The sequence below is a fragment of the Phaenicophaeus curvirostris genome, chromosome 5, assembly GCF_032191515.1.
Source record: "Phaenicophaeus curvirostris isolate KB17595 chromosome 5, BPBGC_Pcur_1.0, whole genome shotgun sequence".
Taxonomy (NCBI): domain Eukaryota; kingdom Metazoa; phylum Chordata; class Aves; order Cuculiformes; family Cuculidae; genus Phaenicophaeus; species Phaenicophaeus curvirostris.
The window spans coordinates 6,706,419-6,721,609 of NC_091396.1; the positions used below are offsets into that span (position 1 = coordinate 6,706,419).

Here is a 15,191-nt window from a genome sequence, read left to right on the forward strand (position 1 = left end):
CTCTCTTTCCAAATGATTTGTTATTTTCATTATAATATTTTAATTTGAACTTTTGAAAAATATGGGTTAAGATAAAGTTACATTGTGCAAAATAAAAGTGTTAAGTCAAATTTTAGAGTAGCTCAGCATTCTGTCTGATTAAAAATTTATACTGAAGCCTCTAGTCATGATTCCGTCACAGAGGTAAAGCTTTCCATCTTATAGGAAACAAGAAAGCAAAGACAGTATTTAAGAGCTCCTACTGTGTGAATGTCACCTTTTAATGTTTCTTATGTGCTGTCTTTTAGTCCATGTAGAAAAATGCAGTTGATCTTGTCGTAGTTTAAAGGCAAGCTTGCTGCTTAAATTTTGCAGCTCCCTCTTCTGGTTAAAGTATTGAGGAGCATGCGTTAAACAAGATGCTTAAATAGAGTTTCAGAGAGCAGGCAATTGAACAGGTTATAGAGATGCAGAATGTATACCCCTCTTAACCAAATTATTAAAGTATATTTTCAGATCACACTGATTTGTATCCCTATTTAATGTTTTAAATACGTTCTGTTGTTACAGACCAGTGAATGGGAAAGAAAATAATTCTTTCATTAAATTACACAAGCTGATTTTTCCCGGAATATGTGAAAGAATTTGAAAAAACAAACAAAAAAAGGCTTCTTGAATTAAGCTTGATGGAGCATCAGATGTTTGAGCTGTGTAGCTCACTCCACCTGAGATCTTTTATGTCTAAGAAAAGAAGGACATCCTAGCTTCTGTGAACAAGTGTCCATATTTAAAGCTAGTATCCTGTACATTTGTAGCCTATTTTAGTCAGCATTAGACCAAAGTAAGTATGTAGTACAGATTTCAACTAAAAAATCAGGCAGTTTGGAATTCCAACTCATATATGTGCTTTAAAACTTTCATTGATGTACTGTGTTCCAAGCTTGATACATCTATAAAAATAAAAATGGAAATTTTTACTGAAATAAATTTTAATGGTTATCACCAAGTTCTAATTCAGACATTAATAATGTTCTACAAATTGTAAGGAAAAACATCTAAGGCAGTGTGGACCCACAAAGAATACTTGCACCTCTATATTTCTGCTACAGATTTCTACATCTCTTTCAAAATAGAAAACAAATACCAACCCCCACCCTTTCCTTGCTGAATTATAAACTGTTTAACACTTACAAGCTTTATGACAGGGAAGTTCTGAAGGTGAAGTAGTGGTCTTACAGAAGTATTTAGAAGCTGAGATGCTTGGGTGAAAAAACAGCTGGCTGCCGTTTGTCTCTTTTCTGTCTGCCATCCTTGGCAGCCTCTGTCTGTTGCTCTGCTGATGCCAAGTGCTTTTGCTTTTTGCTTGTGGGTTTTTGTTGTTTGGTTTGGCTTTTTTTTTTAATTTAAGATACTTGTAACATTATAACTAAAGATTCGCACTGAATTCAGAACTTTTTCGTGGCCATACAACAGGAATCTTCACATAGATTTGTGACCTATTCTGTACCAAGGGGCTCTCATCTCCTGTTTCTGCAAGAACCAACATAGTCCAGTGTTCACAGTGGTTTTGTGACCTGCAGACCGAACGCTTTAGGGGAAAAAAAATTAATTGCAATATGATGGGGCACCATGACCTGAAACTGTCACTTCTTTTGTTAGTGTTGATTGATCTGTGAGCAAATTTAGACATAATTCAGTTTCATTTTTGTTTATATAATGTATATGTGTCTTTCTGCAGAGCATCCCAGAACAGAATCTGAATGGGAAAACAGCTTTGCCTTGAAAATGTTCCTCTTCCAGTTTGTCAACTTGAACAGCTCCATCTTTTACATTGCTTTTTTTCTTGGCAGGTAGGTTAACTTCCCTAACTGTACTTAAAGGAAAGCTTGCACGGAACTCATAGTCCTTTACAGGTTTGAAGAAAATATGGCGATAGTTTGAAATGTATGATTTAGGTGTGAGACAGTTTCTGAGGATAATTACCAATGCTAAATAAATGTTTTAAACTGTATGTGAGGGTTGGACCTTTGAAATTTTAACACATTAAACTAGACAGTAAAAGTCCACATTTTACATGGCTCTATGTATATAATTTTACTACTAAATGAAAATTCAGAACATTAGAAAATCCAGCCAATTCCTAAATGTGAGTCTGTATTTAGCCCTGCACTACTATGCTTTCTGAAGTCTTTCTTGTGTATTCCCTTTTGATTACATTTCCTGGGATCCATTTCTACAAATAGTAAATATTGTCTAGTAGGTCTTATACAAAAGACTAGGGAGCAGGAATTCTGGCTGCAATTTGGTTTTATGTCTTTACTTCAGAGCATGAAATACTGGTCAGGTCTAATATTGCGTCATCTTCACTTCAGTTACACTATGATCAGACATATCATTCTTGCAGATGCTACAGAGTACCTTCTATAATTTTTTATGACATAATTTCAGTTCAAGATTGTTTGGGGAAAAAAGAAAAAGTTCTATTAAAGATTGTTGGAAGTACTTGCATGTTACATGCAGTGATGCATTTGTCATAGAGTTTCTGAACTTCTTTGTATCTTGTTGTTTCCTAGTGTCTCGTAAGACTAGGCATGGGCTTTTTCTCTCTCATTTATAACTTTCACTGAGTTCATTAAAAATTTTGATTCAGTTTGTTGTATGAGCATCTGTAGGACCTCTTGTGATGGGTTTGGAAGTTATTTTATGCTTCTAAGTCTTAGGGTGCAGTCCAGTGCACATTTCATGTGGGCGAGCAGATCCCTGTGCTGCAGTAAATTCCTAGGTATTGCAAAGGCTTATCTTCTTAGAAGTAGATTAGAGTCTGAATATCTAACGTCTAAAACCTCTGAAGCTAGGATTTTTGTTCTGGACGTAATAAAAGCTTTGAATTGCTTGCAAAATGATGGTCACTGTTTGCATTCTGAAACTACTCTATCCTTCAGAAACAAGATTTAAGCTGTGTGATTTAATCTGTTTATGTTTCATCGGTTTGCTCAGTGGAAGTTGTGAAATAACTACTGATACAGGGTGTTCTTGGAATTTTCACTGAGAAACAGAAATCTTATTTTCCAGATTTGCAGGCCGCCCAGGAAAGTACAACAAGCTTTTTAACAGATGGAGACTGGAAGAGGTAAGCAATCCTGTTTTGTGTTCTTATGACATTTCCATGAATAAAAAGGAAATGGCTGAAGGACAAGAATTGTGTCCAGTTTGAACGATTTATTATTCCATCCAAGTGCTGTGAAGAGTAAACTCTTATTTATAGCAAAGGATAGGAAACCGGAGATGGGTTTTCCCTTCTGTGTACTCCACTGTGCTGAGTGATTCTGCATGAGAAAAGCAAACAGTGATAGTCCCTGACCTCACAGGCACTACTAAGTCCTACATCATTGGAATCTCCTGGGGATGTGGAATTCTTAGATGGTGGACAGAAGTATAATGCCATCATCTTTTTTATGAGCTTCTGAAGTTTCAGCCAGTGTGGAAATACTGATTTAAAAGAAGAATAATAGTGGTTTCAAAATTTCACTTGAAAATCTGTTTAGATTTAGCATCTCCATTGCTGGAAGTTCATGGTTTTTATCAAACATATTTAAGTATTTTCCATTCACATTGTGAACGAATAAGAATGAAAGGAATTCACTGATTTTATCTACTGATCTTTTTCCATTTAATTTCAGTGTCATCCTAGTGGCTGCTTGATAGATCTGTGTTTGCAAATGGGAGTTATTATGGTTTTAAAACAAATGTGGAACAACTTCATGGAGCTAGGCTATCCGTAAGTTCAGATGTTAAATTTTTTTTGCAAATGGTGATTGCATATTAGTGTGATTCAATGACAGGGGAAAAATGTTGACTGAAGGGCAGAATTTCATCATTAACTGAAATTCATTATCATAATTAGTTGATAAAGAGAATGAACAGCAGTAATACTGATCTCAGAAAATATATGTTCATAAGCACATAAAATGGGATGCTTCTGCAGGTTCAAGTTTACATATCTTAGGTTGTCACTCAAAACCTAATCATCAGTGTTGATTTTCAACCTTCCCTGAAGGATGAGGAGAACTTGCTACTAGTACTTACACAAGGCTTGTGTTCAGTACTAGCTCTAAGGCCTAAAAATAGAGTAACTGGGTCTTCATTCTTCCCCTACATGCTGTAAGAAGCACAGAGTAAAATAGTCCACTTGTGCTGAAATAACTATTTCAAGTACAACGTGTTTGCAGAATTTTTCCACTTTTTCCATCTCACATGCTGTAAATCTAGTCCCAAGGGAAGCATTAACTTCTTAGGGTATGTTAATTATCTAAATTGTTTGTTATTGTTTCATTTTCCTTAATACAAACACAACTGTCCAGCTACTGAAAAGAGTAATGGGCTAAGAAACTGGAAGAATATGTTTTCAGTAAAAGCAGAAGGTTGCTCATCAAATATTAATTTAATTTAATCAAAGTCACAACCCTGAAAATATGTCAGAAAGACTTATGCTCACAGCGTGCAGTCATTCTGCAAATGAGAGGCAGTGCACTATTTGGCTGTGAGACATGAATTTCTGGAAGGAAGAAACCCACTTGTAGTGTCAGGCTTCCTGTCTTCTCAGCCCAGCAGCATCTTAACTATGTCTAGAATTTATTTTGGAACATGCTTTTAGTCCTTTATGGAAAGCAGTGTTTTGTTTTGACAAAACCATTGTTTGCAGCTGAGGCCTTTTCAGTCACATGAGAGATCAAGAGCTAAACACTAAATAAGTTTGAGAAAAAATAGCAGCCTGATAATAAAAATACTTACAATAAAATTATTTCCCATCTTCATTATCTTTTCAGTAATATTTAGAAGCAAATAATAGCCTTTAATTGCCACCTTTGTCAGCACTGGATAATGTTTTTCATTTTAATGACACTTTAATTTGTGAGATTGTTACCTACTTTAATATTTATAATGACTTTGTTAAAGGACTTGTGAACACCTTTATAAAAAAAAGTGTCATGTAACACCTTTTCCTGTTTCAAGAAAAAATACCCTGTAGAGCATCTAGATCTTTATGTTTGTTCAAAGAATAGTAGACAAATTCTACTACTATTTGATATATTCTAGTATCACAGAGTTCTGGCTGAGCTCCACTTGTTTTATTTGTCGTTTATAGGATTAAAAATTATTTATTTTTTTAATGCTTTCACAATGCATGATTTCTTTCCTGTTCTTTTTCTTATTTAGACATGCAGGTAAATCCTACCAAAAAAGTCTATGCAAGTAAATTCCATATTCTGAAAGCTTATTTTTACAATGCCTTACATGCTACATTGAAGACAGGATTAAAATCATAATGCAGAGTTGAGAACTTTTGGGAGGTCTTTGAGTTGTATCTTATGTGCTACTGTAAATATTTCTGGAAAACACCTAAGTAAGCATTCTGGTGCTATTCAAAAAAGGCCCACTTCAAAACAGTAACAGCAAGTATTTGTCAATGACCAACCAAGCGTAGTCAATAATGCTCTGTTTATCTAATAAAGTTTATTACAGAATTGGTGGTCACGACGTAAAATGAAGAGAGGAGGACAGTTGATGGAACATAAAATTTCTCTGCCTCAGTGGGAAAAAGATTGGAATCTGCAGCCTATGAATCTTCATGGTTTAATGGATGAATACTTAGAGATGGGTGAGTAAACTTGGAGAGATTTCAATTTTCTTAAGAAAATGTACGTTATGTACATTAAAAGACCTTTTACATTTCCAATTTCTAACCAGAGAACTGCCTCTTCAGTTTTACAGTTTGGCTTTACCACCATCTTCGTTGCTGCCTTCCCACTGGCCCCTCTCTTGGCATTGCTTAACAATATAATAGAAATCAGGTTAGATGCATACAAGTTTGTTACTCAGTGGCGAAGACCTATGCCTGCAAGAGCAACAGATATAGGTGAGAGAACTTAATGACTGTCACTGTCAGGTACCATCTTGTTGTGTTTCCTTCTTTTATGTAGCTTAACGTTTTAAATATTTCATGCTTCAAGAGTGAAACACATAATGTAACCTACAGGTCTCAATAACAACTTTACTGGTAAGCAACAAAGGCATGCTCAGTTGCATAGATAAGAGAATCCTCAAATTTGCTTTCCATTTATAATAACAGGTCATTATAGCTGGAATTTTGAAAACAGGCTAAGTAGTATTTTGGGCTTCTGATTTCTGGAACTCTAGGTCTAAAATGCTATCCAAAATAATTGAATTTAAAAGTTAAATACAAGGACTGTATTCACTTTTGGTTTAAAATGGATTAAATGAAAATAAAAAAATCTTTTTCTAAACTCTTGTATTTGCTTTTTATAAACAAAGATTATAGCTATACCTTTGTTACATAGCTGTATCTTCCCAGCAGGGCATGCTCTACCTTAAGACTTCATTCAGCTCTAGCGAGTGGTGGAAGGAATTTAGAGACAAGGCTTAATCTTGACTAGCTTTTCTGACTGAATAATTCTTTCTCAATAAGGAAGGAAAACTGTATGACTAATAATGACTTTAATATCAGTAGTATTATTTTATATTACATGATATGATTTAAAAACTAATGGCTTTGTTGTTGTTTGCTTTGTTTCTAGGTATCTGGTATGGGATTCTGGAAGGAATTGGTGTTCTGGCTGTCATCACCAATGCCTTTGTTATTGCCATTACTTCAGATTACATTCCACGTTTTGTCTATGCATACAAATACGGTCCCTGTACAGATCAAGGATACAGACAAGAAAAGTAATTACTGAGTTCTTTATATGTACATGTATGTTTCAGTGGAAGCATATTTTTGCTGCTGTCTTTCTGTGTTAATACACTTAACATATATCAGTAACATTTTAGCTTTTTACATCTGTGCAAACCTTCACAGGTGTTAAATACAAGTAACTTAGCAATTCCAGAGGGTTTGTTATATAAGTGGGAAATCATGTATACCCTTCTGAATCAAACAAGAAGTTCTGTATAAGTTGTAGTAGTTTTCAGGCTTTCTCTAAAAAAAGCTTTTCTTCTTTTCTGCAGTAGTACCACACTCCCACACGTGTATATATATGCTCCCAAACCCTTTTTTATCTTAAGACTCGTTAAACCTCAACCTTCTCCACCTGTTTCTCTTCAGAAATGCTTGCAGCCAGGCTTCAGCAAGATTGGCCTTGATGCTATTTAGCCTTGCTGTCTCTAGCTTCAAGCAAGTTGTCTTGCCTATCTTTGCACCACTGGCCTGGTTTCCTGTGCTTCACTTCATACGCTTACCAGTGTTTCTCTGTGGGTCCACCGTGCTCTGTGTTTCCCACTGTCTGTCATGACCTTTTAAATTATCTAAACAGATTACAGCACTCATGGGCATCCTGTCTTTAATTTGGAGACTAGTGCCCTACACTAGTCTCCAAACTAGGGGTTTGGAGGTGTTTTGGGGGGTGTTTTTGGAGGGTTTTTTTTTGTTGAGAGTTTGTGGGTTTTTTTAACGCGTGAATCGGGGTTACCTTGGGATAAGGAAGCATCATTTGCTAATACTATAGCACATCTCACAAGCACAACTTACCTTCTTAATTGCAGAGGAGGAAGAGTAAGAATGAAAGCATCAAGGCCAGTCCAACAAGCCAGTATTGCTGCATTTGCAGACTGTGCCTCACCCAGGCTGTAGACTGTTACTGTGTTGTCACAGAAAGAGAAAAATTAAGGGCAAAAATAACGAGGTAGGATAGGATGAAGAGTGACAACAGCAGAAAAAGTGTTGGTCCTTAACGTGCACTACCCATTTAATAAAGAACTATGTAATTCTATCTCTTTATTTTGCCAGTATTGTTTTGAGGTGTCACAGCAAACCTGAAAGTTCAGTAGGTATAATAGGATTCCTGATGCATTTCTTTTTAAACGTTCTTTGCTATCCAGAAGGCCCTTTGTTAAATTACATGACAGATTTCCATGGAGGTGGTATGTCTTATGTATCTGTGGTTTTCCAGCAACAGACATATATTCAATTCTACAGTAATATTCTATGTATTTATGTGATTTCCATCATTAATATTAATAAACTGTTGCCTTTAAGGATATCTTGCATATATGCTCTGTTCATTTTACCACTGGTGATAATTCTTTGATTCGGCCATAAAACCTGTCATTTTTCTATATGTGCTGTGTAAGTGGTGGCAGATTCTGCAAGGATGTTAAATTGTTCTCCTTTCCGCGTCTAGCCATCTTTCTGAGTTCTGTCATTTTAGGAGACAGTAAAGAACAACATAGCAACAGTTTTTGGTTTATCTCTGCTGGTATATAAGAAGCAAAAAGTACTGAAAATAGATTTTTAAACAGTATTATCCCTGAAACAGGTGTTAGTTATTTCTTTCTAGTAAAACTTTGCTTCTCTGCGTAAAATTTTTAAATTCATTTTGCCCTGATAGGCAAATAAAACAATATGTTCACAATATGGAAGAGCAGTATATGTTTACGTACAAGATATATGCTATACAACCACTTTTTGAAGAAAGTCCTGACTCTGTCTTTCCCTTTCAGATGCTTAAAAGGATATGTTAACAGCAGTTTATCAGTATTTGATTTGAGTGAACTTGGGATGGGATACTCAGGATACTGCCGGTAGGTTTCAGTGCTCTCCCTCTTTGTAATGCAGATGTAGACATTAATACAAGCATTTAATCAAAGTCAATGCTTAAATTACAGGCCTAACAGGTTTTTTATTGCCTGTAAAAGCACTGGATTTCAAGTTTGTTCCCTGTGCAAGTCTCAGGTGCAAATATTATGTGGTAGGATGCAATACTAACATGTTGGGAACCTGTCTTCCAAATTTTTTCATTACTCCTGCAAGTTGTATCTTTCATGCCTCTAAGAATTATTTTATTTTGAAGTTTTCCCAGCTACCAAGAAGGGTGAAAATTCTCATTTCAGTTTTCTTAAGCATTCTGAAGTCTCTTAACTGAAATGTACAATTAACATTTTTGTTACAGTGAGAGTTAGCTTGAATTGACTTAAGAGGTACAGAATCGTGTTACATTTGTGCCAACTTTATATGGATAATCTCAAATGCTTAGAAGCAAAGACAAAAACCAATTTAGATTCAGCACACTTGAACTTAACACTCCAAGGTATCAGCTTTGTAAGAGTAAAAGAAATTGTTTGCTCTGGATTTTTGGAAACAAAAAGTGCTTCCTTCCTATAAGTAGCCCTATTCAATTACCTGTATTGTGGACTGTTACTCTCCTTTTCTGTTTACTTCCTCTCGAAGTACACTTTCGCTTCAGTTTCTCTCTTTTTAGCCACATCTGGGATAGGCTGAAGAGCTCTTTGCTGTGATCAGTTTTTTGATGACAGGCTGAGTTACTGAATATTTCTTCGTTTTACAGGTATAGAGATTACAGAGCGCCACCGTGGAGTTCAACTCCATATGAATTCACTTTGCAGTTCTGGCATGTCCTGGCAGCACGGCTGGCCTTCATCATAGTATTTGAGGTTAGTCATGGAGAGGAACAATTCCTTTGTACCTCTTTAAAGTCCAAGTTTATTTTTTTACAGTAGTATCATGTCATGAATAAATTGTCACTATCATCAACTGCTTACTCATTACAGTCAAGACACAGAATGAAAAAAATTGCCCTCCCCAAACTATTGTCAATTAGCCACTTCAAACTGAATTGACAGAGCACATTGACAGAGTCCCTCCAAAACCTATTTCTTTTACTGTCATGTTATATATCATGTTCATTCCGAACCTAATCTTTCATGTTGTATTGAAAAAGGAATAAAACTTACATGTATATTAAGCAAACTTATTAAGTGTTAAAATGTGTTTCAGGAAAATGATACATGATTCTAGCCTAATATAAAAGTAGAAGTGTGTTCTAACGTTGAAGAACATATTATATCAGGTCCAGGAATCTGTTTACTTTCTTTGATTACAAGCTCTTAACAAAGGCTTAATCTCCATGCTTTATGAGAGACCATGATAAAGACATAAGGCTGCTTGTAGCCAGTGTTCACTCTTGTTGCTGAAACTACCATATCCTACAGTCACATCTTAATTTAGGTCACTAGCTATACCCTTTGTTTTACTTTTCAGAAGACTTCAGCGTTTTCTCATTTCTGATGGATCGTTCATTTACTCCCATGTCCGTGTGCATATATATTAAACAAAGTATTTTCATTTCAGTCATTAATTGATTCTCAGTTCCAGTTTTACCACAGCCTTTTAGACCCTAAAATGTGGTCCTGAAAATTAATATTTGTGCATCTTTGAAGCAATTATTTTTGTTCTTCTTTTCAGCACCTTGTTTTTGGAATCAAGTCTTTCATTGCCTACCTGATTCCAGACATGCCCAAAGACTTGTGCGACAGAATGAGGAGAGAGAAATACTTAGTCCAGGAGATGATGTATGAGGCTGAACTGGAGCATTTGCAGAAAGAAAGGAAAAAGAATGGCAAACAGTACCACCATGAATGGCCTTAGTCACTGCCATGCTGCAAAAAACACCCCAAAAAAACACTGTTTGGAAATTGAAGAGTCAGTTACAAAATGAAGTCAGCCTGGCATCAGTGTTTGAGATTCACAGTGTATATATGTTCTTGCTGGGCGGTACAGTTACAGATTTTGATGGGAGCTGGAAAACAGATGCCTCCAATGAACAAAATGAAGAGCCTTACCTGTAGCTGGCCTGAGGTGAGCACCAAGGAGAATTGGCACTCAGGAACGTGCAGACAGCTTAAAAATGTGGACATTCTGGGTTAAATACAGGCAATGAATTTTGTGCTGTTCATGGAGATGCTAAGAGCATAATGAAAATTAAAAATTACCTATGAACTTATACAATAAGGGCATGACTAAAACCAACTTACATGATATCCTCTACTTCTACAGCTTCTGATTGCTCAGCTCCATCTGTAATGCCTCTGAAGAAAAGAGCAATTGTTGCCTTTGTGGTCATAACTTGATATCAGTGATCTTTCAGGCTTACTGTTTCGTCAGGTTTGTCCTAGTCTCTTGTTGAGATTGTGGATGTGGTCCTACCCTAAAAAAAGGGTCTATGGCTGCTTAATATATACTATGCAGTTTAAGATTTGCACATCAGCATCATTAATTTACCCTTCTAGTTGAAAACCAAAAATCCTAAGATCAAAGAGGAAACGGCAGCACTAAGGGAATGCATCGCAGTTATATTTGAAAATGACGCAGCTGTTGAGTTGTCTTTCCACTTTTGTGTGCAGAAAGACCACCTCCACATGCTTCCAGGATGAAAGTAGTGTCATTTTCATGCTCTGATGTAGCATGCAGATGTCTGACTGTGTTACTGTTCCCTTTGACCTGTCCAGGCAATGATTCCATGACTTCACAGAATGCTAACTTGAAATCTTCTCATACAGTGCAAATGACTTCGTCCTGATTATACAGTTCACTCTTTATAGTATGCAAGCTTATGCAGATATATATCAGACATCCAGTATAACCTTGTGACTTGCTTGTTCAGGGAAGGAGAAGCAGAGCACTTTATAGCAATGCTTTGCTTATTGTAATAGTAAATGTTCCAGTAATGTGCACTTCTTTTATTGGGCCAAATGAGTCTAAGCATGGGAATTAGATACAGGCAGATGTATGTACAGATTGTATATAAATGCACAAACATGCAGTGGTTACTTCTAGATTTTTTATTATTATTTGTATGCCTTCGTACAGTTTTGGGGGGCTTTTTGGACAAAATCACTATGAAAGGTAGATGTTCATGTAAAGAATCAAATTTCAGTTTTTTATGTGCATACAGCATACAGCACTGTTGCTTATGTTTATACTCACATTTTGGTGATGAAATTGTCTCTTATTAACTTTTCATAATGTGGGAAAAGATAAGCACTTAATTTAAACAATTTAAGCAAGTGTGCAGGATTCACTTGCAGAGAGCTGAGTGGAGAAACAGTACAAACATTGTTTCCTACAATTTTAAATAATGCTTCTCTATATTGGATGAGAAAAATTTAAAAAGCAAAAAGTCAACAAAGCACAGAAACTATAAACGCTGTAAATTTTAACATTACTTTTAGGGATGAAGCTGCATCAAAATCACTGCTGACAGATATGAAAAGACATGAGTTTTACTATTTGCAATACCTTATTCAATCAAAAAGTGTGATTCCAGTATTGACTTGCATGTATAAGCACAATCATTTTATTTTATTAGGCCATATGAAATTAATTTTAAGAGCCCATTAAAGTGGATGAGTAAGATCTATTGTATCCAAGGGGTGGAGGAGAGGGTTGACACCAGACCTTTATTCTTTAGTCATCTCAGCATATTCATGAGATTTCTTGGTTAATCCCAGCTCTCTCTGACCAGACAAGGCAACTGTAGGAGTTTCTACAGTATTGCACAAAGGAGAAAAGAACTTGGAAGGTATGATCTAATCAGATAACCCATTAGTCCTGTGGTAAAGGGCTGGTGGAACTCATCTTCCAGTGCTTTGTAAAGGCTGCTTTGTTCCTTCCTATTCTGGGTTGTGCATTAGATTCTTTAAGGAGTCCTTATCAGAAATAATTAATGCGTTCTCCTCAGTGCTTGTAGAATCACTTCATTTGATTTAATTTATTCTCGCTCTATTTGTTTCCATGGAATATCAAGCACTATTTGACAGCATTAACCGCATGTCACAGCTTCTGTTTCTGTGCCACATGGTGATAGTACTTCAGTTCTTGAGAAAGTCACAGATGAGCAATCTTTTTAAAATTTCTGTATAAAACAAAAAGCCTTGGCTGGCCCAAGGTTTAAAGATACAGGATAAAATTAGGCAAACATCAGAAATACTGATTATGTTATATTTTCCTGTTTCTGCTGTGGATATTAGCAGATTTCAGTACATACGTAGGCAAATTCCAATTGGACTTCAGAAAAATGTGAAAGAAAACTTTTTCGTATTTCAGATTTAAATATATATTAATGATTTTCAGTGCTGGTATATAGGGATATATAAAAAGGAAGTATGTAGATCTGACATTGTGCATTTTATGCACTGGAAAAGCACAAGAAGTTTTGGAGAAACACTGTGTGTGTTCCTTTATTTTTGGAAGACATAGACGACGTCTAAAGGTTTTGCCACTATCTAGCCATTTGCTTAAGCTGAGAAAACTTTTTGCTAGACTTTGTTTAGTATGCTGTTTGTATTGACTGCACGCTATTTTACTGAAGTATAAGGCACACACTGTCCTCAGGAATAATGTATTTTATGAATGGTGAATGATCTTTTCATATTCTAAATATTGTCTTTCCAAACAAATGACCAGTATGAATAGACTGTGCATGCAAGCTGCGTTTGTGAAATCTGACAGAGCTTTAGATCTTCAATTTGTGCAAAAATGCTTTAGGTCATTGCAGATCAAATCTGTGACAACTTTGCTCTATGCATGCGCCCTTAGAGAGACTGCATGAGCAACTAGGTATTTTTAAATACAAAGTCCAAAATGTCTTAATTATTCCTAACCGAATTCCATATCTTGATTCAAACAAAAGAAATCTCCATTTCAGAAAAAGCAGAAAGTTCCCATACATTATGCACATCTGATTTCTAATGAGCTTTCATTCTAAATTTGTGCCTAATGTGTGGGATCTGAATTCTGGTGACTAAAAAAGGAAGAGAGTTCTGTTTCATTATCCATCCTAATAAAAGTTCCTTTTTAGAGCTCAAAGTCTACTTCCATATAGAGGGATGCATTAAGAGCTCAATATTAACATCTGAGCATTAACAGGATTACCTGAAGCACAGGCTCTTTGTGATGCTTGTACTAAAGTTTTCTTACCAGAAAGACTGCACCAGCTATTGAGCATCCTGATATAGAGGAATAATATTTGGAAACAACACAAACCACATGAATGGCTTTTTTTTTTTTTAATTTTTCTTTCTTACCTGTTTTTGTTAAAGGATTTATAGAGAAAAAATAGGTAAACATTGAGGTTACTATTGATTATTACAAGGCTAAAATTTCCCCAGCAATGATGAACGATAAGTGGTTTTTTGTAAGTTATTTCTTTGGAAGTAGATGTCTTCATTACTCCAGAACACACAATGGCTGTTGCTATGCCCTTTTCCAACAGCAACTTGTCTTAAATTGTGTTCTGATTATCAGACAGGCTAATTGTGTCCTGTTGAAAGCTCATAAGAATTATTGGGAGAGCCTATTGAAAATAGTTTAATAGGTACATACCTTAATGTATAAATTCATAAATCTGAGGTTTCCTTCATAAACAGTTCTGCAGAAGGAAAAGTATCTTGGAAAACACAGCTTCAGGGTGAGTGTTAATATGGGGAAAGGCTAGAACCCCAGTTATATTTTATTCTTAAGGTGCCATTAAGATGATCAGTCTAATATAATTAATGCACATCTGCAGTCCCCTTGCTGCAGTTTCTTCCACTGCAGACTTCAAATGAGAGTGCTGCCAGAGAGAATTTATGGAGCGTGGCATTCAGTGGCATTACCTGCAAAGTCTTAATCTTTTGCATTATGTCACAGTTCATTCAGGGCCAAATCACTATACGTATATATTTAGAAGCATCATATAATTTTGTTTAGGTGAAAATGATCTGTGTCCATAAAATGAAAAGGAATGGTTCATACATAGTTAACTTATAAATATCACAATTTTTCATTAATACTGTTATAAGCTAATTTTTTTTGCATACACTGGGCACTGGCAGTAACAATAAAACTCATTTTTTGCAAACAGCTAAATATAGAATCATAGAATCACCAGGTTGGAAGAGACCCACCGGATCATCGAGTCCAACCATTCCTATCAAACACTAAACCATGTCCCTCAGCACCTCATCCACCTGCACCTTAAACACCTCCAGGGAACGCGAGTCAACCACCTCCCTGGGCAGACTGTTCCATTGCCTAATGACCCTTTCAGTGGAGAATTTTTTTCTTTTGTCGAGCCTGAACCTCCCCTGGTGGAGCTTGAGGCCATTCCCTCTTCACTTGGGAGAAGAAGCCAGCTCCCTCCTCTCCACAACCTCCCTTCAGGTAGTTGTAGAGAGCAATGAGGTCTCCCCTCAGCCTCCTCTTCTCCAGGCTAAACACCCCCAGCTCTCTCAGTCGCTCCTCATAAGGCCTGTTCTCCAGCCCCTTCAGCAGCTTCGTTGCTCTTCTCTGGACTCGCTCCAGAGCCTCAACATCCTTCTTGTGGTGAGGGGCCCAGAACTGAACACAGTATTCAAGG

General features: G+C 36.2%; 1 protein-coding gene across 3 annotated transcripts in view; it reads left to right on the plus strand.

The window, feature by feature from the left end:
* The window catches only part of ANO3 (anoctamin 3), a 378,658-nt gene that overhangs the window by 181,677 nt on the left and 181,790 nt on the right, over positions 1–15,191 (plus strand). For 2 of the 3 annotated variants that reach the window (XM_069857456.1, XM_069857457.1), the window contains exons 19-27: positions 1,718–1,829; positions 3,052–3,109; positions 3,660–3,757; positions 5,493–5,638; positions 5,744–5,896; positions 6,576–6,723; positions 8,497–8,577; positions 9,342–9,447; positions 10,259–13,726. In XM_069857456.1, coding sequence (XP_069713557.1) covers positions 1,718–1,829; positions 3,052–3,109; positions 3,660–3,757; positions 5,493–5,638; positions 5,744–5,896; positions 6,576–6,723; positions 8,497–8,577; positions 9,342–9,447; positions 10,259–10,441 — 1,085 coding nt within the window. In that variant the 3' untranslated portion in view covers positions 10,442–13,726. Of the gene's footprint in view, positions 1–1,717; positions 1,830–3,051; positions 3,110–3,659; positions 3,758–5,492; positions 5,639–5,743; positions 5,897–6,575; positions 6,724–8,496; positions 8,578–9,341; positions 9,448–10,258; positions 13,727–15,191 lie in introns of those variants that run through there. The other variant, XR_011337490.1, reaches the window with a different exon arrangement.